The following is a 27,639-nucleotide window of genomic DNA, read 5'->3' as shown; positions in this document are numbered from 1 at the left end:
AGGTAAACGAGCACCATGGGAGCTAGCTAGCTCCCTTAGCAGGTAAACGAGCACCATGGGAGCTAGCTAGCTAGCTAGCACCTGAGGCTAAAGCCAAACAGGGTTTTTACTTTCTGGACCTGGATTTGTCACCTCTGTTTTTCATCTTAGTATTTTAATATTGAATTTATTCATGTTTTGTTGTGCCATTTGTGTTCCAATATTAGTTAGCATTAGTGCTAGGCTAGTAGGGATGTACGGATTTACATGGAGATGGTGACTCCACAACAAACAGCGAAATATGACCTTTGACATTATTCCGTTGTTTAACTTGATGCTCCACAGTTTGTGTTCAAATATTGCTAATGCTAGCAGCTATGACATTTTGCATTGCTTGTTAGCATTAAGCTTTTTTTTTGTTTAATGTGTGTCAAAGCTTTATTTTACTAAAAGAATTTTATGTATAGTGTTTTTTTACTGCAATCCCTGATAAATCATTAGTTGAACCAGGGTTCAGATGAGGGTGTGGGGTTTTTTTTGTGTTAGCATTAAGCTAAGGTGACTTTCCTAAGGCAAAGTTTTACCAATGTTGAATAAGAATAGTACAGGAAATGTGTGCCAATTTGCAGGAAGAAAATTCAAAATTTACCAAAATAAAATCATGATAGCACCGGATTCTACAAAACAAACAAAATGGAGGCAGAGGGAGGCTAATAAATTCCACTGTGTGACCGACATCAGCGCTTTCCATCATGGCGGACCTTCGCCGGCCTCATTCGTGTTGCACCATTCTGCTTTATAAATGAAAAAAAAAAAAAGTGGGAGGAATTTAATTCCACTCGCCGCCCCGGCCAGAAGAAAAGTGATTGATTTGCACCGAGTGTATGATCCGGGGCCGCCCTTTGATGGGCTGCTTTTGTAGCGCGGCAACAAAAGGCGCGTGGAGCCATCAGTCAGTCGCCATTGTTGGCCGCACTCATTGTGGAGGATGCAGGTCGCCGCCGGTCGGTTGGCGGGCAGAAAAACCTTTGCACTCATGTAACCTACCAACCGTCAAAATATAGAAATCAATGGAAAGCGGTTGGTCTAGTGACTTCCAAAATGCTAAATTTTGATGTCTTCAGGTTCACGGGTCCGAGAGAGCAATGTGCCACGTTGTTGCAAGGGGAGGAAGGTGGTGGGATGGCGACGGTGTTTTAATCTGATTAGGCCTGGCTCAAATCCCAAGCAGGGACTGAAGTGCAGCGCTTGTGGTTTGTGAAGGGTTTACGCTTCAATCTGCGCCATGGAAATAATCTCAGCCCCGCAAACAAATCAACGGCGCTAAAGACATAAGTCGCCGTCATTACGCGGTCATTAGAGCTGCTCGACCAGGAACATGGAAGAAAGAGAATTCTACCGATTATCTTATCGATGAATTGAGTAATTGTGTACAAGTATATTTTGCTTTATATGCGCATGCGCAAGTATTGTTGTCTATTAGGGGTCGCTAGCCTCACATTCTGCAGTGTCTGTGACTTTGGATGTGTATGGCTTTAAAATAGTTGTCATTTTATAGGAATGAAATGAGTAAAAAATTAACATTTTACAGAGAATAAAATGTCACGATTTTGTGAGACAAAAATTCACATTTCACATTTGGCTAAAAGTAAAAGATATTTACTAAAAAATCATTTCATTTGAACAACAATGGCAGCAATTTTATGAGAATGACAGTTATTTTTTATTTTATCATGACTTGCTTCTCGCAGTATATAATCATAATATTGCAACATTAGCTTCATATCAATTGTTGATTTTACCAGAATCAGAATTTCCGCCCCCCCAAAAATTAATTTTCTTACAATAAAGTTGTTACTTTAACAGAAACAAAATCAAATATATATTTTTAAATATTTATTCATATTTATTATATTTTACAAATATAAAATTTACTATTTCTAAAATTTTACTACTTCGAGAAAACAGTTGTAATATAACCAGAAAATGTAGTCGCAACTATCGTTATTTGTTGTCTTCTGTTCAGAAGCCTGTTTGCTGAGTTTTTTTTTTTTTAAGACAAAATCATACTGTGCCCCTCCTTTATAGGAGCATAGTTTGGGAGTTGTTTTTTTAAACCCCTCCCCCTTTCTTATGTTTTTCTTTTTAAATATAATCGGGTTGCTGTCTGGGGACCCGTCAGGCTTCTGCTTCTTCCTTCTGTTGGTCTTTTTTTTTTTTTCTTGGATGAGTTTTGTGTTTTACTTGACAGTATAATTGGATTCCATTCCATTCATAATAAAACATATATATATATATATATATATATATATATATATATATATATATATATATATATATATATATTAATTAGTGGCAATTAAATAGCAATTTTACGGGGGGAAAAATTTTGTCACAATATTATGACAGGATTCTATTATTGCAAGACCACATTTTCTTTTGTGGTTTTCAGCCCTAAGACAGGTAAAAGTGCACATAACGCCACAATTGCTTTGGGTCACTGTGTCACGTTGTGCTTTGCGACGTCTCATTACCGGCCACCGAGTCAGCGTGCAACATTCCCATATCAGTTTGCGCTCATTATCTCTCCTCGCTGTTACTCTTTCATTTCAGCTCGCCTAAATTAAATGTAAAAAAAAAAAAAGAAAAAAAAACATAATGCAATTCTGCTGGAGGAGAACACGACGGCTAATTGCGTTCCGCCTGAGTGTCAGTGCTACAGTTCCCACCTCCGTTCCTCCACTTCCGTCGCTCTAGTTTAATTATCCGTGGCTCCCTGCCTCAGCGGCAGGTGTTTGTCTTCCCGCGCCAGCACTCCAGCTGATGACCGCAGTCCAACGCCGCCAGCCGAGAACCATCCGTCGTCCACACGCACGGCTCCGTGCCGAGCCCCCGCGGGCTTAGCCATGTTGTCGTACTGCAGCAAAGCAGAAAGTTAGCACCGTGAGCACGCACAAAAACGCTGCCAGCACTGGTCAATGGCTTACAGTGTGTGGTTAGAAAAAAAGAAGACGACAAATTTCATGGGAAAAAAATAACAATTTTTGCAGACTCAAATCGTAATATTTCAGGAGGAGCTTCACTTAGATAAAAGTAGTGCATAGCTGCTATTTTATGGCATCTTGGTCCCAAAAACTACATTGATGTTAATTGTATAGCTTCATTTAGACAAAAGTAGTATTTTGCTGCCATTTTGTGAGATAGCTGTGCAAAGAAACTAAGTCGAAATGATTTGAGGAGCTTCATTTAGAAAAAAGTAGCTGGTCAATGGTTTACACTATGTGGTTAGAAAAAAAGAAGACAAATTTCATGGGAAAAAAATGACAATTTTTGCAGACTCAAATCGTAATATTTCAGGAGGAGGAGCTTCACTTAGATAAAAGTAGTGCTTAGCTGCTATCTTATGGCATCTTGGTCCCAAACCACTACATTGATGTTAGTTGAATAGCTTAATTTAGACAAAAGTAGTATTTTGCTGCCATTTTGTGAGATATCTGTGCAAAGAAACTAAGTCGAAATGATTTGAGGAGCTTAATTTAGAAAAAAGTAGTGCTTTGTGCCATCTTGTGTGATCTCTGTGCCAACAATGTGAGTGGAAGTGAATTCAGGAGCTTCATTTGGATAAAAGTAGTAGTTTGCTTTTGTTTTGTGAGATCTTTGTACTTTGGACTTCAGTTGAGGAGCTTCGTTTAGACACAAGTAGTGCTTTGCTCACATCTCAAGCGTGTTCCCAGATATGAAGATATTTTTCTGAATTTCAGCCAACAAAAGATCCAAACAAGTGAGGTGTGACGGGTTCAAACCTGGACTAAAAGTGCGCCGCACGGCAGATGAATTATTAAGGAGCCGACGAGGCGGCGGGACGTTGGGCCAACGTCGTCGCTCGCCTTGACAAAAATCCACACTGACTTCCCTCCTCCTCCCTCGTTCCTCCGCCGCAACCGGTTTGATCCTGATTGCGGACGTTGCGGCTGGCGATTTCCACAATCGTGTGCGGCTCGCGCTCAATATATATTTTTTTATTTATGACTCATTGTGATTTTATTCTAGTAAAAACAAACGTATTTGTATTCCATCCTGAGAAAGATTTCTGCTGGTTTCCCACGCAGGCCATGAACGCATCACACTGACAAACGATGAGGGATGAGAACTGGACGACAATCTTTTGCGTTGACTTGCGGTCGGCCCGGCACAGCCAAGTGGAGACTGTGGAGTCTAATTACATCAAGTGTGTTTATTTTTCTCATTCTGAAAAATGGAAACCTCTTCATTAATGTGCTTATTTTCTACAATAGGATTTCGGGTACGCCTGTTGCCAAGGCAATAATAAGACGAGTGTCACAAAAACTCGTATGATTTGCACGCTTGTAAAACCTTCAGCATTTTAACCATCAGCGCACTTTTTACGTTGGTCGTATCATTACGGCGTTTTTAGCAGCCCGTCTTGTTTTTTACGATGTGCAATAATCGATCGGGGAAAACGTCTCGGTGGAGAATAAAAATGGAAATGACGGGATGCGGCGTTTTATGTCACGCACGCACTTGTTATAATTCCTTCAATTACAGGCTGCGTAGAGCGCACTAAAACACTAAAAAGAAATGTCCTGGTTATTCACAATGACCAAAACTAAAATTCTTCAATTGTTTTACTTGTTTAATCCTAATTTTGTGTTGGTACAATTATTACTTTTTCCTTTTTGCCACGTAATATTCCAGTTATTTTTCCCCTTATTATTATATTGCAACTTTTTTTTGTGAAATTCAACTTCAGGGATTTTTTTTAAGGTAAAATTTGACATCATATTTTAACCTCCTTTTTCCTTTATGTTTTCTTTAGCCGTTATGACAAAAAAATTATTACTTTTTTGTATCATTATGACTTTTTCCCTGATTTTATTCAAGTAAAATTAAGACTTTGTTCTTCTCATCTTAATTTTTGTCTTTTATTAACAATTTTTTTTAATGCAAAATATTCCGATTTTTATTCTAGTAAAATATGGACTAATTTCTGAAAAAAATCAAAATTATTTTCTCTTTATAGTAAAACTTTTTAAAAATACTCATAAAATTGCCCTTTTTATCAAAATGTGTACTTTATATTTTGTTCCGTTTCCTGTTTATTGTGGGTGTAGTTCCACTCCTAACCAGTAGATGTCGACCTACTAATTGGTTGAACTCTAAATTTGAAAGGAGTGAAAACAAGAAGTATCTCAACTCAGTGTAGTTTTTGCTGAAGATTATTTAATGTCAAATCCTCTTCAATCCTGCTTTTTCCGCCTACAAAAAAAGACAGATCCCGCTTTATTTTATTATGTACATCTTTGGACATGATGACCGATTTATAGTGTGAGAAGTTAAGTTTGATTGATCATAGATTTGTTTAATGTATTGATACACCTTTACACAATTTGTACAATACTTTTGCTATACCATATCGGGTACTCTCGTAGAGGCTGCCGATACCAGGCACCCAAATTTAAGGCTAAATTTAAAAATATATATTTTTTAATCTGAGCAGAAACATTTTTTGGTCATTGTGTTCAATGAAATTGAAAATCATTTATTAAATTATTTTTGTGGACCTCCAAGCCACGTCCGAGGACCCCAGTTTTGGCAAACGCTACTTAAAAGGACTTCGAGGGTTAAACAACACGCAGACGTGGCACAAAATCAATCAGCGTGATGCAGCACTCTCGCATGTCCGGTGACTATGTTAGCTACCGCAGGGAGGGGGGTTGTGAAAACTCACTGCAGCTCCGTAATCCTAATCTGTATGCGGACGTGTGGCGGCGCCCCGGCAGCCATTTTGGAAAGCAGCTGCTTTTGGCGTAATGGTGGAGCGCAGCCGGCGAGAGATTTAAGAAAGGAGAAGCGGCTAACGTTGGGGGTGCTGCGGGGAGGGAGGGGCGGGGTGCTGCCACGTCTCCGGTCATGCGAGGGTGATTTCTCGCGGCAGGCCGCTAAAGTGTCCCCAGGGGAGGTGAAAGGAAAAAATAAAACATTACACGGCACATGAAAAATAATAAATACAAAAATAGAAAGAAAGTCATCTTTGGAAAAAAGAGTGATGATTAGGACGTGTGTCATTGCAACATCTCTGATGAAATGGTTTCTTTTCGCTTTTTGGGCATGTGTCATAACCATATGTCTCAACTATGAACAATTGAAATTAAAGGAGCAGGGATGTAAACGATAGAAACTAAAGGGGTGGGAATGTCTAAACCATGTGTGTAAACTGTGAACAACAGATGGTGTGCAAATGTCAAAGCAGTATTTCTACAGGATGAACAATAGAAATCAAAGGAGAGGGAACTATGAGCAATAGAAATCAAAGGACATGACTGGAGTGCGGATGTGTCTAAACTATGAACAATAAAAATTAAATGAGTGGAGGTGTGTCATAAACATAAGTGTCAACTATGAACAATTGAAATGAGCAGGGATGTGTCTAAACTATAAACAATAGAAATGAAAGGAGTGGGGATGTCTAAACCATGTGTGTAAACTATGAACAACAGAAATCAAATTAAATTACTGGTGTGCAAATATGTCAAAATTGTATTTCAAAATGATGAACAATATAAATCAAAGGGAGCGGGGGAACTATGAGCAATAGGAATCAAATTGCATCACTGGAATGCAGATGTGTCTAAACTATGAACATTAGAAATTAAATGGGGGGGGGGGTAAGTCAACTATGAACACTTGAGATGCAAAAGGAGCAGGAATGTGTCTACTCTAAACTATAAACAATAGAAATTATAGGAGGGGAGACGTCTAAACCATGTGTCTATACTATGAACAACAGAAATCAAACGACATCACTGGTGTGCAAATATGTTTAAACTGTATTTCAAAATGATAAACAATAGAAATCAAAGGAGTGTTGATGTGAACAATTGAAATCTAGTGATATCACTAAAGTAGGATTGTGTCAAAACTATTTCAAAACTAGGAACATTCAAAAATCGCATGAGTGCAGATGTGTCTTAACTATGAACAATAGAAATAAAAGGAGTGTGGCTGTCTAAAACTGTGAATAATAGAAATCTACTATATTACTGGGGTGGGTCTTTTCAAAACTCGGAACAACCTAAATCAAAGGAGTGGGGATATGAACAATAGAAATCCAAGGCATTATGCTGCTACCCTACCGTCTTAATAGTCGCCACTTGTACGTAAACATGTCAAATCGATAGCCATTCATTTTCGCTGCCATGAATGCTGTGTTTTCCTTCACCAATCAATCGCTCGCGTTAACGCGACCAATGGAGAAGAACGGATGATGATCCACTAGGTGATATTATGGAGGACTCCATTTTATTATCATTATTATTGAGTATTACATTTGGGTACACTACTTGTACGCCTAATTGTTAAAGGGATGCTCTCACAGTGGCAACACCAAAGAAAAATGGTCTTCATTCTTATATTATGACTTTATTGTAACATTGAAGCCTGTTTTTTTTCTCATACTGTGATTTAAAAAAGAATGATATTATGCCTTTATTGTCGTAATATTAGAAGTTTTTCTTGAAGTGTTACACTTTTTTTATTGTAATATTACGGCTTAATTCTCGTAATGTTTTTGACTTTTTAACGAAAAATGAAACTTTGGAGTAGAAATATACCAAAAGTGTATTTGGAAATATTATACCCCACCCCCCTCAAAAAAAAAGTTGTTATTCAAATTGTCATACATTTTAAAATGTGATAATTATTATTATTATTATTATATAAATATAATGTATAATATATATATATAATAATAATATATAATATAATATAAATAATGATAATGATAACATTATGCCTTTATTTTTGGAATAGGAATTTTTCTTGAAGCGTTTGAACACTTTTTTTAATTGTAACATTACGGCTTTATACTCAGAATATTTAAGACTTTTTAAGATGGAATTAAAATTTTGGAGGAGTTGAAATACATTATTCCGAAAATATATTTGGAAATATTACCCCGAAAAGTTTTTTTGTTTTTTAAATAAAGTTGTAAATTATAAAACAGAAACTTGTCCAGCACAAAAATAGGTCCTAAATTTATGATCATAAAGCTGTACAACTATTTTTGTTAGCATTTTCATGTCTTTAATCTTGGTAACATTATGACTTTATTATCGTAATATAGCGCCTCTCCTAAAGTTACGTCTTTTATTCTCCTAACATTTTCTTGTTAACTTCGTAAACCTAACGATAACATTGTTTTTCCTCTTAAAATGCTATGTTTATTCTGATAATGTCATTAGCCTAATAGCAATAGTGGCTCAAGTCGTTTTTTAACATTTTGTTAAAAACAAACACGACAAATTCAAAATGTATTACTGTAACATTGTACGTTTTCTCGACACCATAATATTTCAACTTTATTCTATGCCCGAGTCTGAAAGGCAAAAGTGACGTCGCCGCGCGTTTCAAAGTTCTCCCCACTGCTGCATTAATTGCGTGGGTGTACGGCGAAGACTGGAAATGCAGACGGCCATCTCCTATGGCAAGCTATTAAAAGTGTCCGGGAGGTAAAGCGTAATAAAACAAGGCTGGATGCGTACGTGTTTCCATAGTAACGGGAATAAATGTGCTAAAGCGCGCCACGGGGAACAATCTGGCCGGCCAATTAAGGGGGTCTAAAATGCATCGTGGCCTTATCACCAAAAGGTAACGAGAACAACTTTGATGTATTTAAAGACGCAAACCTATGATTGTGCGAAACAAAATCATCCCGGTATGATCATATTTACACTTTTGTTAGCATTTGACGATAATATTTTAACGCCTATTAATTATATGCTTATTTTTTAAGTTTTTTCCCCTCGTTATATTATCATTTCTGGGCTATGTTACGTACTCCCTGATTATATCTACTTAAGGCTACGTTTTCCCCCAATTTGCCTTGATGATTCCAATAAAATTTTTCTTCTTTTTTTTTTTTTAATGTTGTTTGAAAACAAAAGTGCAAAAAGTCAGTTAAACACTTCCAGTGTTTTGTCTTCATTAACATGTATTTTAACCTTAATAAAGAGCAGCAATTCAGTTAGCAAATATTTCACAACTAGCCAGCCTAGCGGGCGTGACCGGAATAAGCCGTTTTCTCCATTGCCATCGGAGGAGAAAACAGCATTTAATTAAAAACATTGAGACAGTAAGAAGATTTTTAAAAAAAAACATTTGTGTATGTGTGTGTGTGTCAGTGTGTGCTATTACGTTGCACCGCCAGCCTTCCTTTGACCTTGATGTGCTGCCGTGCCCTCTGCCGCTGCGGCGCTTGCTAGCTCGCACTGCGTGCCCTCCTGTGGTGAGCCAACGCATCATTAAAGACGCACGCACACACGCGCACTCACACACGGTCAGAGTGCTGATCAATACTTCATTGGGCTGCAGGTCAACACAGGGAATTAACTGAGCGTGCCCAGTCATGTGGAGGGAGGTGGCCTATGGGAAAAATCATTAGCTTGCTGCTCTATATATCTATCTATCTATCTGTTTCTCTGAGCTAGCTAACTTAGCTAGCTATCTTAATTAGCTCGCTAATTACCTTAGCTTTTTATCGCTCTTGCTTGCTATCTATTTTAGCAAGCTCTCTAGCTATATTAGGTATCTCAGCTAGCTCACTAGCAATCTTAGCTAGCCTCATCTATCTATCTATCTTAGCTAGCTAACTTAGCTATCCTAACTAGCTCGCTAATTACCTTAGCTTTTTATCGCTCTCGCTTGCTACCTATTTTAGCAAGCTCGCTAGCTATATTAGGTATCAAGCTATCTCAGCTAGCTCACTGGCAACCTTAGCTAGCCTTCATCTATCTATCTGTCTGTCTATATATCTAGCTATCTTAACTAGCTCGCTAATTATCTTAGCTTTTTATCGCTCTCGCTTGCTACCTATTTTAGCAAGCTCGCTAGCTATATTAGGTATCAAGCTCTCTCAGCTAGCTCACTGGCAACCTTAGCTAGCCTTCATCTATCTATCTGTCTGTCTATATATCTAGCTATCCTAACTAGCTCGCTAATTATCTTAGCTTTTTATCGCTCTCGCTTGCTAGCTATTTTAGCAAGCTCGCTAGCTATATTAGCTATCAAGCTATCTCAGCTAGCTCACTAGCCATCTTAGCTAGCCGTCATCTATCAGTCTAGCCAGCTATATAAATATGAAGCTATTTTTCTCTGTCTGTCCGTCTGTCTGCCTGTCTCATTCTCACGCTCATTTGTGATCGTTATGCCAGCTAGTTCCCTAGTTATCTTAGCTAGCTATCCTCTGTCTATCCATCTCCTTAGCGATTTGGCCATCCGTCTGTCAGTGCCTATCCACATACTTACCAATCTAAAGCTTTCTCTCTTGCTAGCTGTCTTAGCTAGCTCGCTAGCTATCTTAGCTATTTACTATCTGTCTACCCAGCTACTATATAGTATATAGATAGCTATCTAGCTATTTGCACTCAATATAGTCATCCGTTTAACATCTGTCCCTATCATCCATCCATCCATCGTTCCACTTATTGTATCTTTTTTCTATTATCCATCATCCATCCATCCGTGATGCTGCTGCACAGTGCAGTGTGTGGGCCGTTGTTGCATACCTATGCTGTTTGTACGCGTGCGCGTGCGTGCGTGATTATGTAGGCACCTCCTGTGTGGAGGTTCCACTTGTATCATGCACTCCTCCTCCGCTCTGCGCCCGTTTATGAATCCTGCCATCCTCGCTGAACGTTCTCTTGCGTGCGTGGTGCGGCGTTGCATTGTTCTTTTATTTCCGTCCCGCTGGTGCGCGCGCCTCCGATGGGCCTCCCGAGGAATCGGACGTTGCGGGCTAATCCCTTTAATGGTGCCGTAATTGCGGGGAGTAGCCCTCGTACGTATGCATCGCTGCGCCATGTTGTGCGCAGCGCCTTAATTGCCTGCTGCTAACGCAGTGTGTGAGAGTCTTCGTTTTAGCTGACCAGTGGGATGTACACACATACACACACACACAAAACAATATAGTGCTTCAGTTTTCTAATTATTAACTGCAAGAGAGCACAAGGCTTGTATTTGAGGCGAGGCATTTATTTAGTTCAGCGAATTGACGCACATACTGTAGCAACTGAATGACACATAAGGAGATTTTAGTTTATTTGATGTTTCAGTAAAAGCACACACCTTGCGATTAACTGAAGCATGGTATCTAGTAGAGCAGAGGTCACTTCAAGCACAGCGCAGGGCATTTGTTTGAAGTAATGTAATTACAGCTACCAAACAAAACTGTTTTATTTCTGAAGGGAAAATGGGTATCTATTGGAGGGGAGGCATTCATTTCAATAGATCATGTACACTGCAATTAATTCATTCACGCAATCTATTTCAAGCGGAAGTCGCTATTTGAGACAAATACTTTATTTACCTAACATCTAAAACACCTATTTGAGGTGATGCATTTATTTTATTTATTTATATGTGAATAACATTGTAATTAATTGAGGCACGGTGTCGTACCTTTCATCCACTATAATTTTTGTGACAGACTTAGTGATTCAACTGTAGAGAGGGCCAGGTGTTTATTTGAAGTAAGGTACTTCATTTGTACAAATGTGTGTTGCTTGTGGCACCAACTGTTATTATTTCCTTTACAGTCAATAAAAGAGGCATTTATTTGAGGTGAGGCATTTATTTGTTGCTGTAAACAACGCACATTGCCATGCTGTCTCAGAACAGAGGCATTTATTTGATGTAAGGTGACTGGTATCAAAACCTAATAACACTACCTTTTAGTTTTTTCTACAAGGTGTTTATTTGTAGTATTTATTTGAGAGGAGGCATTTATTTGTGCAAATTCTTGGGTATAGGCGGAGCAATGTCAAAGCACGTCACAACAATATAGTGGCACCACCTGTTAAGGTGGGAAAATTCCTCTATTTGAGGTGAGGCATTTATTTCTGCCATTAACAAACCTCTGTTACGTTTGCAGCTCATGTCATCATCACACAATTATTTCAAGAGATTGAGCGCACAGCCTGTGGAGGAATAAAAAACACAAGCCAGACATCTTGAGGAGGAAGCACGATCTTTTTTGCAGCGAGGTGAGGCATTAAGCGACACGCGGCAATCACAAATCAAGCATTCCATTTCGCAAATAATAGGCCGGCAGCGCCGGCGGCGATTATTACAATGGGGGTGGTGTGTAGTGTATAATCATGAGGATGTTTGTGTGGCTCATTGGGAGATTTAACTTTCAGTGGGTAATTGAAAAAGAAAATGGCTGCAAAAGAAGAAACTTTTTTGTTCTGTATTAATTATAATCGGTGATGTGAGAATGAAATGTTATATGTGGTGTTGTTTCACACCACGTTTTGCTCCATTTGGTGAGCACACGTCACAACATCCATGCTAGTTTCGTTAACCCGTCTATGACGTTTTGCATTGTGTGTTAGCATTACGCTAACGGACATTGCAATGGATGTGGTTGTCTTAAAGGTATACGGCCTAAGGTCTATGTCCTACTCTGTATTAAATACAAACTGCGGCTTAGAAGCGCCTTGTCATCGTCAGAGCGCACGAGTGCACAAACTGATTTTCTCCGTGTTTATTTATCCCTCAGCTCATCACCTTTTGGGTTCGGCGAAATCCCCGCAACACTTGATTGTACCCCGCTAACCGCCGCGGCAACAAAACAAACAGCTGCAATTAGCGTTCACACACACACGGAGTGAAATCAGCAATCACGCCCAGAACCGACACACACACACATATAACCCACTACGAGGAGTGTAAACAATGCGGTTGCCGACCGTCTGCTCTCCTCTGATTGGCTGTGTGGACGGCAGGGGACGTTTGCTATTGATTAAGGGATAACCTCAGGCCTTCCCATGTAATTCCCAGCATGATTTCAGACTAAGCTTTCTTCAAATTGCCGGTGTGACACTTTTGACCCGATCACATCGAGGATCACGTTTTGTTATTAGCCAGCAGGGGTGAAAACACACCGTTTATAGTCCATCGGTTATGTTATCGTTTCAGGACCCCCGCTGTCTGTTTGAGGTCCGTCGAATCGACATGTGGTTTAATGCTGTGTTCAGGAAAGTGGGAATTTTTAGATGTCTCCAATATCTGACAGGATACAATTTTGATAGCTAATTAGATGGCCGACTAGTTAAAAATATATATAATTAACACTTCGAACATTTGTATGTCAAGCGCAACTTGTGTGACCTGTCACTTTTTTTTTTATATACATTGGCATAAGCTCTCTAATTGTGGCACGAAAATGTGTGAGACGAGGAAGCCGCCCGTCTCCCTTCTTCCTGTCTCCTCTCCCACTCTGCAGGCGGGAGATACCTGGCTAATTATAGCCGTGTGGCACGCTGCATAAAAATTAATAAGAAGAGCCATCAGGCCGCTGTAGGTTGTTCGACTATAGCGCCGTTTGTTGGCCTACATTCTTCAAATGGGACATTTTAATTAGCGGCTGGGCTAGCTTTAGCATCCCTCTTTTCTTGACCTTGACGGCGAGGATGGAGGTGAACATCACGCGAGGGTTAACACACACACACACACACACACACACACACACACACACACACACACACACACACACACGACCAAGCATCTCCTCTTTCCCCCCCTCAACAATTTTGGTATCGATTATATGTTATTGGAATGTGCTTATATACAGTATATATAAGCATTAATAACATTAATATATACATTAATGTTTAATGTATATATTTATGCGTGTGTATATATGTATACAAGCACAAAAATGTTTAATAAATGTTCAGTAAAATTAAAGCATAATTAAATAATCCAATAAAAAAAAGCAGGATTTCTATTTTTGTGTGTGTATATTCTGTTTTAAAATCTGTCAAAAATGTATTTATTTTTTTTACTTTGGACTAAAAAACTACAAGCACATTATTTAATAAATAAAAACTTTTAAAACATCCAAATATTATTTTTAAATTATGCAGTATGTTATACATGTCAATTGTATACATAAGATGTAATGTATATATTTGTGCATGTGTGTATATGTATACAAGCACAAAAATGTTCAATAAATGTTCAGAAAATTAAAGCATATTTTAATAATCCCCCCAAATTTTTTGTTTGTTTTACTTCTGACTAAAAGACTACAAGCACATAATTTTAAATTAAAAACGTTTTTTTAATATTATGCAGTATGTCAGTTTTATACATGTCAATTTAATGAACTTTATATAAATGAATACAGACATTAAAAAAGGACAAATGTGTATTTTTAATGTAATAATATTTTTTTAAATGAAAAAAAAAACAGAGCTGCACTTTAGGCACATATATATTATTTTATAGATATATATACACAAATACTTTTTTTCAACAACAAAAAATACAAATAATAAAATAAAAAATTTCAATAAATAATCTTGTTTCCCAATTTAAAAAATATATATACTGAAAATGTGAAGCTTCAATGCAATGAAAAGTGTTTTTAAACTTTATATACACTTTACATTTAGCTTGGACCTTGGACCCCCTTTTTTTTTCATAAGCTGTCAGTGACCTCTCGTCATTCCTTAGAATTTTTTTTGAAATGGCGCGTGTGTGTGTGTGTGCGTTACTTTCCTGAGCATAAAGCCAGAAAAAGAGGCGTGGGGCGCAAGAAGGCGAGGTGTGCAGTGAATCCTGAGCTATGTTGTACAGTGCACATGAAGAATAGCAAGCATGAGGGAGTGTGGGTGGAGGAGGAGGAGGAGGAGGAAGAAGAGGAGCACTCAGATCAATAGTGCTGCTACAAAGAAAGACCTGTCCAATTGCTGACTTGCCAACTTAAGACAACGGCCATGTTTTTTTCTTCCAGCAGTGGCACTTTTGGGCATGTGTGTTATGTTCCACACAGGACAGTATTTTAGGGGTGGCAATGTGCCTTAAACTTGAAGAAGAAACATGCTTGAAATGAAATGACAGCACAGCAGGTGTGGTTGTGATTATTTTTAATGGCAAATTAGCTTTAAAAAAATATATGCATGTAATTTAGTGAATTTAAAGTGTTTAAGGTAGGACGTATGAAATATGTAAACAAGGGTAGCAGGACAGGCGCTGCCTGGCGGATTTGGAACATTAACGTCATCTAGTGGTCATTTGCAAGAGTGTAATATGGAGACAGCAAAATTTATTTTAAATTTATTTACTATCTTACTTCTTTTAATATTAATAACGTATTTTTCCAATTTTTATTTAATTATTCATTTATTAGAATTTTTATTTTTAGTTTATTGTATTTTTTGTATCTTATCTTTTGAGTTTCTAATGTATCGTTTATTACTTTTTATTTCACTGAGATTTTTCTTTTAATAATAATAGTACAGTAAATGTACATTTTGCATTTTTTATTGTATGTAATCATTTGAATTCCTTTTTTTTTCATTATTTATACTGTACATTTGAGATTTTATAATTACAATTTTACTTTTATTTTTTTATGTATTTATAATTTTATTACTTTTTATTTATTATCTTCTTTTAATATTAATTATTTTTTTCAATTTTTTTATTTCATTATTAATTTATGTGAATTTTTATTTGGAGTATTTTTTATCTTATTTTTTTATTTTTAACGTCAATTTGTTACATTTTTAAATTTTTATTACTTAGATTTTCTTTTAATAATAGTAAACGTACTTTTAGCATTTTTATTGTATGTTATCACTTGTATTATGATTTTTAATAATTTTATTATTTATACTATTCATTTGAGATTTTATAATTACAATTTAATTTGTGAATTTTACTTTAAAATTTTTATGTATTTTAGTCTTTTAATATATGCATTTTAAATGAATAGTTTAATAACAATTTTAACAAATATATTTTTATTGTTTATTAATAATAATTTCAGGAAAGAGATTCATCAATTCAACCAATATTCCTGACCTGTTGATGATGTAAACACTGTCTGAGTGGAGTATGTTCCACGCATGACTTTATGATTCCACGTGTTTGTTGCCAGGCGACATTTCCCACCACGAGTCCTTGAACGAATCTCACACAAACACTCAATGCTTTCAACATACTGCCAGTACAATATGTTGAAGTCGCAGCATTCCGTGGGGGTCAATGTTGAAAGCCCTTGCGCAGGTTGAGAGCGTATAGATTGTGAGACTGCAGACGCTATAGAAGAAAAGCTAAAGAAAATCAATGCGGCGCTTTAGTCCATGTGAGCGCGGTGGGTGTGAAGTTTGCTGGGGAAAAAAAGGCCAAGCGATTCACGCGGAAGGTCACCCTCGCTGCTTTCACAACAAAATGACCAAAAGTGTGCGTGTGGGGTTCAATTAAAATGGATAAATCAAGACAAAGGTTATAAACGAGCATAAGTAGCTTGAAACAACGGAAAAATACATTAGCATGTCCTGTAAATCGGCCATCTTTGTGGAGTATGTGGCTTCTTTTTTTCTAAGTATGTATGTCAGCCATCTTTGTAGAGGGCGTTACTGCACAACAACCAAAATACTGGCGGCCATATTTGAATTGTATAACACTGCGACGCATGTATGTCGGCCATATTTGTGAAGGGTGTGATTATTGTTCGGAAACATGTCACTGTGTCATGTGACGTCACAATGTCTGCTATCTTTGTGGAGTGTGTTTCTTCTTCTTTTTTTCTGGTGTGTGTTTCTACAGGACGTCTTTTGAAGTGCGTCACTCATAGATATCTATAAAGACTAGGTGTTTTATGGCGCAGAATTCAACGTCCGCACGGGGCGGCCATCTTGTCACAGGCAGGCAGTCTGGTTGCTGTATTGACTGTGAGTGAAGGTGAGTGATCTGAACAAACGTAAACTCTGTTATCTCGCTTCGAACTAGACGGAATCACGCACGGTTTGCTTTCTCACAAACTTTAATAAAGCAGTAATAATTCAGCATAAATATTTATTAACAATATGGATTATTAATTATTGCCAAGTATATAGTATAATAACTAGGGCCCGACCGATGCAATACTGATTTTTGGCAGAAAAAAGTAACGATTACCGATTAATCTGCCGATTATTTACAAAAGATATATTTAATGCATCAAATTATTATTTAAATATAACTTGAAAGGACAAAGACAAAATAAAACAATGAGAAAATGAAACGAGTAGAATAAACAAAAATAATAGTACACACTTAAAGTGAATACAGAAGGAAGTTGTGAATGTGTGTGAATGCGTCTCACCTCAATGTTTTCTTGCACATTTTACAGCAGAAGCAACTTTTGTGGAAAACATATTTGTCCGTGCTTATTTTTTCCATGGCGAGCTAAAGTGAGTACAAAAGGAAGTTGTGAATGAATTCTATTAAAAAAACTATTTTTTCACAAATGGGGGGAAGAATTGTGCCTTTGCGTAGAGTTATCTTACCCGTGGGTATGTGTTCCCACAGCATTTGTGCGTGAATGTTCGTTATTTGAAGGAAAAACACTCCCGTTAGTCGATGCTAACTTCCTGTTAGCATTCGAATAGGATCCTCCTTTCCTTTTTAGCATTAGCACCAGGCTAGCGATGTTTTAAAAACGGAGCATGTTTTGTATTTAAATTTACAGTGGATGTAATTCTTATCGTCGTGGGTTTAGTTCTACATTTAACTCCAACTGGGATGTCATTAAACAGCTTAAAGAACGCTCAGGTGACAACAGAATAACCAGAATAACTTACGCTACACACTTGCTAGTTGCTAATGCAACGCAAGCAAAATGGTGCATTCGGGGTACTTTCACAGCGTCGGAAACTATATACATAATCGGCGACCGATTAATTGGTCGGACCCTAATAATAACTACGCTTATAAACTCCTCGATAATCTGTTGATTTTTGGACCGTTATTATATTTAAAAGAACATATTTTTCATGTGTCAAGTGACCACTATTTTCCGTGTAACACAGCACAAGATGTCAGCCATATTTGTGAAGTACATGGCTGTAAAAAAAAAAAACCCAACAACAACAAAAAAACAATAAAGGCATAATTGTGTTTTTACGCAATGAAACTGTGAGGAGGCGCACATAAAAGTTAAACGGGATGCATTTTTACGGCGCCTCTAAACCTTAACACTGCTTGTAAGTGCTTTACAATGTTGTTGAATTGTTACGGCGTGCACTGTGTCAAATTAGGTGTGTAAAACCAACATTGTTTTTGTATAAATAAAGGCACGCGTGTGGCACATATTCATGATTAAAACCATAATCCAGCGCTTTGCTTTGACAAATTTAAAGCAAATATTAGTTGGCAAATTATCTTTTTCGTGTGCGCCTGGCAGAGTGAAAAAGACTGAGAGGCTTCTCCAGGCGCTTTGTAATGAGGTAACCATGGCAACAGACAGCCTCACAAATAGCACCGAGCTGTCAATCAAAATATACTTCTTGCTTTCCTTCCGTTTTTTTTTTTAACGGAGCGCAAAATAAAAAGGCAACTGATTATTTCAGTCGATTTTACTTCTTAATTTAGTATCTTGAAATTGCAGGGGGTGACAAGCCATTATAGTTAACCTTGCCCCGCCTTTAACTATTAATAATATCATTATTATTGCCGTGACTAACCTTTTTCCATTAGTGACAAAATGTGACTAAAGTGCATTTTTTTTTTTTAATGGAAGTAATAATTATTCTTAGGTAAAGCTAACATTAAGTAAATGTTCCAAAATTGGACAATTCTTTGGGGGGGACCCGTCATTGGACAACAGTAGTTGGAAATGTGTAAAAATCAGTTATCAGCAAACCATTTTGAGTTATGCACACTTTTGTTTTCTTTAAAAGGTCTCTGCGCCGATGCATAACAAGGTCAAAAATCAATTTTGCAACAAGCCGCATTGACTAATACCTCAAATTAAAGGACTTGATGAGAGCTTTACAGATATATTATTGTTTTGTCAACGTGTGCTAGCATGATGACACAATCGCCAAAAGATACTTATTAACCCATTGATGCATAACAAGGTTAAAAATCTATCGTCAACAAGCCATATTGACTAATACCTCAAATTAAAGGACTTGAGGGCTTTCCAGAAATGTAATTATTTTGTAAATTTGTTTATACAATGACACAATTGCCCCAAAATGCTTCAAAATGTCTTCATTCCTTGGCGTAACGCATTGTTTTGCTGTTTGATTCACATAATTGACTCGTTGGTGTAAAAAAAAAGAAAAAAAGCCACACCACACTAGAGGTCTCTAATTGATTTTATTCTATACACATCTCAGCGTGACTGTTGGACGAATAAACAGCAAGTTCCCTGCTCAAGTGTGTCACAAACAAAAGCAAAAGCGGCAAGTGTTATTTTTTGCCCCTGCTGAAAACCTGTGCGATGCACAAGTTAAGTTGCCTATCCAAAAACCTGCAGTGTTATAATTACAGCTCTTTCTTCGCCCCCAGTCACACATAATGGGAGATTTTCTCACTCCTCCCGCGCTCGCTGCACAGCTTTGGTGAGCTGGCATTAGTAAAGCTGGCGTATTAAAAAAATAAATAAATAAATAAAAAATAGCTGTAGAGGCACAACAACAAGTGCTTCTTGTCCTGGTTTAATTGGCTCTGGAGGAGTTGAAGGGATGAGAAGAAGGAGATGGTCTTGCTGTTTACTGGAGAGGCTTTTTGTTTGACCACTCAGGCAGTTGGAAGGAACATAATTGCTGACCGATGGCGCCCTCTAGTGGGCGGATGGGGTTTGTTGTGTGTACCAAAGGCGGCGAAAATCACAGAATTAAACAAAATAGAATATTAAAAAAATAATAATACATGCATAAAATATTTGCATTTTGTGTAGTTGTGTTTTGTTAAGAACCATAAAATGCTGGACCCACTTAAAAATACACATACAATAGGAAAATATAGTATACTGTACATTAACGAATATTATATGTTGATTTAGGTGTGATTATTGTTGTGTTTACATTTTTGTTCAGTAGAGTATTGTGGTTAAATATTTTGACCCACTTAATTAAAAAAATAAATAAAAAATCACCAAAAATCAGAATTGTTTTATTTGGACGCAATTAGCTTGTGTTAGAAAAAAAGTGGGCCATTTTATTAAATTAAATACATTAAAAATAAATGTTTGATGTAATTAAATTTATAATAATGATAAAATGTTGGACCAGTTTTTAAATGCAATAAAATATAAAATATAGTAATGCATAGATCTAAAGAAAAATATTGTATTTGATGTAAAAAAAAGAAGAAAAAAGCCAGATACAATAATCCATGTTTTTTGGAAAAGGATTTTGTTAGTTCAGTCTTAAAAAATAAAATTAGTTTATTTATTCATCCTTTTTGGCAAATCTTTAGTACAATGGTCTTTCCAATTGACTTTAAATGGATGGGTTTAAAAAGCATTTATTATAATTTTTGTCATTGTAATACATTTCAATTGTGGTAACAATTTCCACTGATTAAAAATTATTCATAACCGCTTAAGTAGCAGAGGCGGATAATGGCAGCAGCTGTCGCTTGTTGTTGTCTTTAGCGGCTTTCAATTTGACTAAACAAAACTAATTGCTACTAAATCCCAGCGCAAGCAATAAAGGTGACATTTTATAACCCTCTGCTGTAGCATCATCGACAATTCATTCAACTTGGTCCAAATGAAGACAAACACAAGTTGTTGTTTTTTTTTCGCTAAACACGGCTCATTTCTTTATTGTCGCTAGTGAGTCGCCACATTCTCCTCAGACAGAAAGCACTTAAGAATCACGAGAGAAGAAAAAAAAACAAAAAACAAAGATGAGCCCGTCGTCGCATTCTTTTGGTATGCGGGTTAATACATCCTCTGATTGGCATGATTGTGTTTTCCCCAATTAACTCAACCCGAATACTGATTCCAAACTAGAGAGGCTAAAATGATTACAAATAGAAATGAAAAAAACAACATGGCGACTACGCTGATTAGTCAGTTAGTTGCAAACAAAGTCGAAAACAGTGAGGGGATGAAAGTGCTTTCAAAGCAGGTGACTTTGAAATGGAAATACACACGTCGAGTGTTTGTCGTCCTCCTCGTGGTTACGCGACTTTTCTTGTTGTCGTTTTTAAGGTCCTACGTCATTAGTGTCGCACGTCTTGTCTGCTTGAAGGTTACTGTTTATTTCTACTGCGTTCCTGCCAACAAAGGAGAGAAAAGACATCATTGGAAGGTGTCGACAACAAAAGGAACATAAACAGCTGCGGGCTCGTTTTGATTCTGTCGGAACAGCTTTAGGAGGAAATTGTACCAAATGTTGATCAATAACGAGGAACCATCTAAGGTCATAGCATTCAGACTTTTGACCATAAAACAATTTGCTAGATTGATTATTAGACTTTGGTTGTACTCGGTACGAAAAGTTAACGAATAAAGGGGAAGCGCTAAAATCAAATGTCTCGAAGTTTGTACGATTCTGAATTCAACACACACAAAACTTCAAAATTCGAAGCTGACCACAATCGGATCTTGAAATGCCAAGATTGGTTATCGTTAGCCTGTTAGCATAATTGCAGGCTAATTGTTAATTATCTTATTTTTTAACATTTTTGAAAAGCAAGAAGAAGAAAAAACACAAAAACAACCTTTGCATTGAAAATCTACATAAATATTGTAAAAAAAAAAATTAAAAAAAAGAGCACATTGGCTTTTTTTTTAAATTATTGATATTGTGACAGAAAAGTTACAAATGATGGGAAAATTAGCTATTAGGCTAACTGTACTGTTTTGCCTTTTTTGTGAGAATTTTTTAGGAAATCTTACACACACAAAATACAGGTAATATGAAGCAGAATAACATAGAACAAAACATTGTGGTCCGACTGTGACCAATTCAGAGCGCCTTATTGTCTGCCATGAGTGTACGCACGTCATGCAAAGAAAGGCAGAAAAGCAAATGGGGGTGGGTGGGGATTTTATTTTATTTTTTTTTAAGTCCAACTTGACAGCCAGCGTGTGAACAGGGGCTTCACTCTGGTGTGGCTACTTTAGAGCGCCTCGTTGTCACCATAATACGCTGAGCAATGAATTCTTTCTATTCACGTTATCTTTTATATCAAAATCCAAACTAATCATGAGTCGAACGGCGCTCTGTAACAGACTTAAGGTTTCACTCTCATTACTTTCACATCAACCGTGAACATATATCTTTTTTTTGTGTGTACATAATGCTACTGTCTCTATGGATCAAAATTGGCATTGAACGGTTGCTACGGTGACGCTTTGAAAAGGACGCCGTCGCTGAATGAAAGCTTTTGTGTGCTGACCTCCACGCTTATACCTCTGGGCATCAGAACTATTAATATATTGAATGTCTCTATTATGAGTACAACAGCACGCGCTCTTATTATTGTATTACATGTAGCATTTACTATATGGACACACATTATAAGACGGTCTCGTGTGTGAAGACATTTTAAGCACTCTGTTCGTCATATAACTGTTGTGACTGTAGCTCCTTACATATATACGGAAGAGGATTAGGGCCAGTGAAGAGAGAGAGAGAAAAAAAAAGGTTGGCAGGATTCTGACTTTATTCTCAAATCTCACTTTAAAGTCAGAATTCTGACTTTATTTTCAGAATTCTGACTTTAAAATGGGAATTCTGACTTTATTTTCAGAATTCTGACTTTAAAATGGGAATTCTGACTTTATTTTCAGAATTTTGACTTTAAAATGTGAATTCGGACTTTATTTTCAGAATTCTGACTTTATTTTCAGAATTTTGACTTTAAAATGTGAATTCGGACTTTATTTTCAGAATTCTGACTTTAAAGTGAGAATAATAGAAGGACTAATAATGTCCGAATTCTCACTTTAAAGTCAGAATTCTGAAAATAAAGTCAAAATTAGTCCTTCTATTAGTCTCACTTTAAAGTCAGAATTCTGAAAATAGTCCGAATTAGTCCTCCTATTCTCACTTTAAAGTCAGAATTCTGACTTTATTTTCAGAATTCTGACTTTAAAGTGAGAATAAAAGAAGGACTCATAATGTCCGAATTCTGACTTTAAAGTGAGAATAATAGAAGGACTAATAATGTCCGAATTCTCACTTTAAAGTCAGAATTCTGAAAATAAAGTCAGAATTCTGACTTTAAAGTCAGAATTCTGAAAATAAAGTCAGAATTCCCATTTTAAAGTCAGAATTCTGAAAATAAAGTCAGAATTCTGACTTTAAAGTGAGAATAATAGAAGGACTAATAAACTAAGAATTCTGTGATTAAAGTGAGAAATCTCACTTTATTCTCAGAATCCTGCCAAACCTTTTTTTTCTCTTTTCACTATCCCTAATCCTCTTCCATACATATTGGCTATTAAAATTAAAAAACAATTTTTTTTTAATTGTTTCGCCCCAGCAACCCCAGCCTGAAAACTAACTGTTAACACCTCTGTGTTCGGTTCCTGCCCCAAGCTTGGCATCTGCCTTTGTCTCATAACGGGGAATGCCGGGAATGTGGGCTATTTCAGGGCCCCCCCCCCTCCTCGGGTGTCCCTCCCCCTCGGGGAGCTCATCGCACTCGCAAGATGGCTGTCGATAAATCAGGCATTTTGTTTCTTTTTCTCTGTTTTGACGCCGCTTGTTAGTAAGCATGACTTGTCGGGAACTTCCACTTAACCAGACCGAGCAGGTGGATCATCTGATTTTCCAGAAAAGAAAAGAAAAGAAAGCGTTTTAGGGAAGTGAGGGAGTCACGTACATTCAAACAAGCTGCACTGCACTCAAATATTTCAGATGTTGAACCGAAAGTGACATGTAGTCCAAAAATCCAAACAAAACCTGAAGGGGGGGGGGGGGGGGCAAGCTAGGAACAAACCAATCATGGCTTACCTAATGTTTACAAGTGATGTCATTTTCAGTCGACATCAAGTGGCAAAATGCCTTTTTAAAAGGTGTTGTACATGAAAAATAACAAAGTTATCAAATTAATTCTGGATAAAATATTAACTTTTCACTGCTGAAAACGTCTCAATGAGTCAAGTATCCTTTTAACATAAAAGTGGGAGGGAACAATGTGAAAATGAAAAAAAAATAATGGAAATATGGCTGCATCTTTTAGTAATTGTTACAGTAATTTAATAATTCATAAAATTGGCCGTTTGTGTAATAACTACCATTTCTTCAACCGTTCTTAGCAACAACAAAAAACATTTTATTTTTTTTTATTTTTAAACGTATAAATACGTCTTTGGGACACTTACGCCATTTAAAATAGAACATATTTATACATTTTGGGAGCAAATGAGTTAAGAGCTGTCTAATCTTTAACATGAAGTAACTTGCGAAATTCTGCACATTTTTTAAATTGTAAATGACAACTTAACCCCAGTCTCCACAAATATATGCATTATTATTACATTTATTACTGCTACATTCTGATGTTGCAACTGGGATTCCCCCAGTACGGACTTTCCAAGTAAGGGGCGGTCCTTAATCGCGCATTTAAAATTTTTGCAGCGTTAAAGAACTTTAAATGAACTCAAATGTGACGCACTAATTTTGACAAAATGACCACTAATGGGATGGAAGAGATCCAATCCAGATGTGAAACAAATCAATCGTCTCGATCTTACCTTCCTCAAGGCCTCCTCTTCTTCCTGACGTTTCTCGTAATGTGCAAAGTCGTCAAAGATTGAGGTGGTATGCTTGTAAGTGGCGATAATTTTAAGCACTTGCTTGGCCTTCTCCAGGGGCACCTCCTGAGTGTCCCTGGAGTTGGTCACCGGCTTGTTGTCATTGTTCTCCAGCCGGATGTGTCGCAGCTGGTTGTTGGGCACGTCCTTGATGAAGGCCCACTTCACCTCAAACTTGCCCTTCCACTTGTCCTGAGACCAGACGCCGGCGTAGGCGTTGTAGTCCACCGGCGAGCGCATCTCGGCCACGCCGCAGAAGTGGCCGCTGCCGTTGACGCTGAACAGCAGGTACAAGGGCCCCTTGCCGCCCAGCGAGCGGTAAGCCCCGTCCAGGCGCTTGTTGCCGTGCTCGGTGCTGCACCAGATGGAGTACTTGATGGAGCGGTGGATGTCGTCTTCCGAATAGCTCTTGATAATGAAAACCCGTCCGTTTTTCAAGTTCCACTCAAACTCTTTGGGGTTGTAGTTGTTGAGGGCGCGCAGTTTCTCCAGCACGGGGTGCACTTCGCCCGGGCACAGCGAGGCGCTCATCGGGATGCCCACGCCCATGCCGAAGCCGTCGCCCCGGTTCCTGGGAGCCACCCAGCGGTTGGGCGGCGGGCCCGGCTGCTGATGCAAAGCATGCGGGGGTCCGGGGTGGGAGGAGAGGTGCAGAGGGGGGAGGGACTGCGGGGATTGGAGGTGGAAGGGCTGGTGCTGGTGTTGAGGCTGATGGGGCAAAGGGTTCTGGAGTAAGGCCGGGGGCTGGGCGAGGAGGGGTTGCTGCAGCAGTGGCGGCGTAGGCATCATCGTCTGAGCTAGCGGCGGCTTGTTCAAGGGGCCCTTATCGTCCCAGGTGCCAATGTTCATGTTGTGCTTTATGGGCGGCGGAGGAATGGCGGCGCCGACTATCCCCATGTTAGCTTTGGGCTTCGCCTTGAGTTGTGGCTTAGCCGGCTTCTTGGCGATGGCTGCCCACGAGGCGTTTTTACCGGCGGACGAGCTCACGCAAGGCGGAAGGTTATTTGCCGCCATGCTGCTCATACCCGCGTTACCCGCTAAGGGCGAGCCGACGGTTTTCGTGACGGCCGCTACCATGTCCGTACCCAGTTTGAGCCCCGCCATGCCCTGCTCGATGCTATTCAACACCGGCATCTTGCTGAGCTGCGTGTCGCTCCCGAAGCCGGCCTGTCCGTCGGCGATGGCCCGGCCCAGCGAGCTGGGCGCGTAGCCGTAGCTGTTAGTGTAGACGGAGGTCTGCGTGGACTGACCCTGGGACACGCTGGTGCCCCAGGTAGAAAAGTCAGCGTTGCCGGGGAAGAAGTTGAAACCGTGCTGGCCCAGAAAGGGAGGCGTGTTGCCAAGGGCGCCCGGTTGGCTAAATACGCCGTCGGGGATGAAGTGCGGCTCGCCATTGCTCATCTGTCCGTAGGTGGTCAGGTAGGGCATGGGCGGGTCTCCTGCTGTGGACCAGGCGGCTTCTCCCAGGGAGTACGGGAATCCAATAGACGGCGCATAGTAGCTGGGCATGTAGGGGTCAGACATGGGGGGGTAGCTGTTGCCCTGTGTGGTGAAGACACGGAAACCCATTAATGTCATGCCTAATTTCGTGCATAATTTACATTGACAGAAAAAATCTCACACCATAATCACCAAATGACTTGGCTGATTCTGTTGTATGAATGGCAACAAGTGGACACAAATTGTTTAAGTCAATTCCGGTAAGATTAGAACGGGAATCATTGAGTTAATGTAACATAGAGACAGTTTTTGCAACTATGATGTCACTTTTTTTTTTTTTAAAGGTAACATGTCATGCTTTACACTGAGCCAGTTCTCCAAAGCTAGCGCATGGCCGCGACTATTAAGTTATCCCATATTACCTGATTTGTCTGGCTGCTTATGTAAGGCTCAAAGTCATCATCGTTCACTCCGTCCTTTTGATGCATTGATCCGTTTTGCACTGCGTGGAAAAGAACGGAACATTAAATCACTCCGGGGTAGACTATAATATGCATAAATATTTCATTTCTGGTAATATCCATGCAAGCTGGAAAATGAGTGTATGTTTTGGATTAGAATGTACCTCTACAGTCACTTACTTACCTTTATTTCCCTGTCCTTTAGGTCTCTGGAATGGAGAAAAAAGATTCCATTAGCACAAAAAATGGATAGACATGTTAATTATGTACCTCTGCCATCTAGTGGAAGAGCATTTAATCGTTCTGTTTGTCAGTGTATGTTGCTGGCATAGATAGTAACGGAAGTACATTATTTCCAGTAAATCGTTTTTGGACCGAATGAAGTGAAATTTGGACACCTGATGATATCTTACTGCTCACTGGTTGGCAAAGACCGCATTAGCACATACACGATGCTGTCTTTTGGTGGATGATCATGTCAGTGGACGAGCTGCAGCTTGCAGGCTACTCGGTTCTTAGTATTAAGCGGATGTCAAACGCTGTGGCATCCGGCTAAAAGGTGCCGCATCTCCGACCGGCTCCAACCGGCTCCACCGTGAACCCGGCTCGGCCTGCCTGCGTTTCCGGGCGGCTACAAAGCTATCACATATCACAGCTTTTTTTTTTTTTTTTTTCTCGCTCAGATGGCATCTCCACTAAGATCGAACTGCTGTCGGCAAACTTTCCCGGCCAGCCACAACCAACAAGCCTCTACAGTCAAGCGTAGCTAAGCGTGGCCGAAACCGACCTGCTGGTGGTCCACTGTGGTCGCAGACATCCTCCGGGAAGCGGGGCCGATGGCTGCTCAGCACACTGTTCGTCCGCCCGTGTGCACTCCTCCTCCGCCGCGCTCTCTCCCTCCCTCCCGCCTCCCTGCCTCGGTTCTCTCCGGCTGTCCGATCCCTCCGCGAGCGTTCAGGCGGCGGTGGCAGCAGCGGAGCCCCCGGGAGCACACGACGACGTCGCCGTTGATCGACGAATAAATTCGGCTCCGAACGAGGTGGATGCGGGACCGGGCGGAGAAGAGCGCGGGAGTGATTCAACGGGAAAGTGACGAGCGTTTTACGGGAATATCCCCCCTGCCATCTTCCACAATGGCGGACTGGCTTCTTTTTTTCCCCGAGTCCCGCTTCCGCTCAG

General features: G+C 39.0%; 1 protein-coding gene and 1 long non-coding RNA gene across 3 annotated transcripts in view; both read right to left on the bottom strand.

Annotated features, from left to right (window-relative positions):
• The window catches only part of LOC144039992 (uncharacterized), a 32,366-nt gene extending 14,702 nt beyond the window's left edge, over positions 1–17,664 (bottom strand). The window contains exons 1-4 of one of the 2 annotated variants that reach the window (XR_013289594.1): positions 17,340–17,664; positions 17,156–17,238; positions 9,193–9,278; positions 2,709–2,896 (exon numbers count right to left, since the gene is read on the bottom strand). This is a non-coding gene — a long non-coding RNA (uncharacterized LOC144039992). The remainder of the gene's footprint in view (positions 1–2,708; positions 2,897–9,192; positions 9,279–17,155; positions 17,239–17,339) is intronic. The other variant, XR_013289595.1, reaches the window with a different exon arrangement.
• Positions 17,665–20,572: 2,908 nt separating this feature from the next.
• On the bottom strand, positions 20,573–27,398 carry ythdf3 (YTH N6-methyladenosine RNA binding protein F3). Its single transcript, XM_077553704.1, has 5 exons — positions 27,248–27,398; positions 26,645–26,669; positions 26,422–26,501; positions 24,500–26,101; positions 20,573–21,066 (listed from the first exon to the last, which is right to left on the bottom strand). Exons 1-5 carry the CDS (start codon positions 27,275–27,277, stop codon positions 21,043–21,045), a joined length of 1,761 nt encoding a protein of 586 aa, XP_077409830.1. The 5' UTR covers positions 27,278–27,398; the 3' UTR covers positions 20,573–21,042.
• Between the last annotated feature and the right edge of the window lie 241 nt (positions 27,399–27,639).

The sequence above is a fragment of the Vanacampus margaritifer genome, chromosome 20, assembly GCF_051991255.1.
Source record: "Vanacampus margaritifer isolate UIUO_Vmar chromosome 20, RoL_Vmar_1.0, whole genome shotgun sequence".
Classification (NCBI taxonomy): domain Eukaryota; kingdom Metazoa; phylum Chordata; class Actinopteri; order Syngnathiformes; family Syngnathidae; genus Vanacampus; species Vanacampus margaritifer.
Note: the sequence above shows the minus strand (reverse complement) of the source record. Positions and strands in the feature narration are given on the sequence as shown.

Bases quoted from the DNA above. Each gene is read 5' to 3' on its own strand.
- ythdf3 (XM_077553704.1), bottom strand. From the start codon at position 27,277: ATGTCTGCGACCACAGTGGACCACCAGCAG. The intron at 26,102-26,421 runs GTAATATGGGAT...TTCACCACACAG, and splicing joins TAAGCAGCCAGACAAATCAG to GGCAACAGCTACCCCCCCAT. The intron at 21,067-24,499 runs GTAAGATCGAGA...CTTTGTTGGCAG, and splicing joins AAGAGGAGGCCTTGAGGAAG to GAACGCAGTAGAAATAAACA.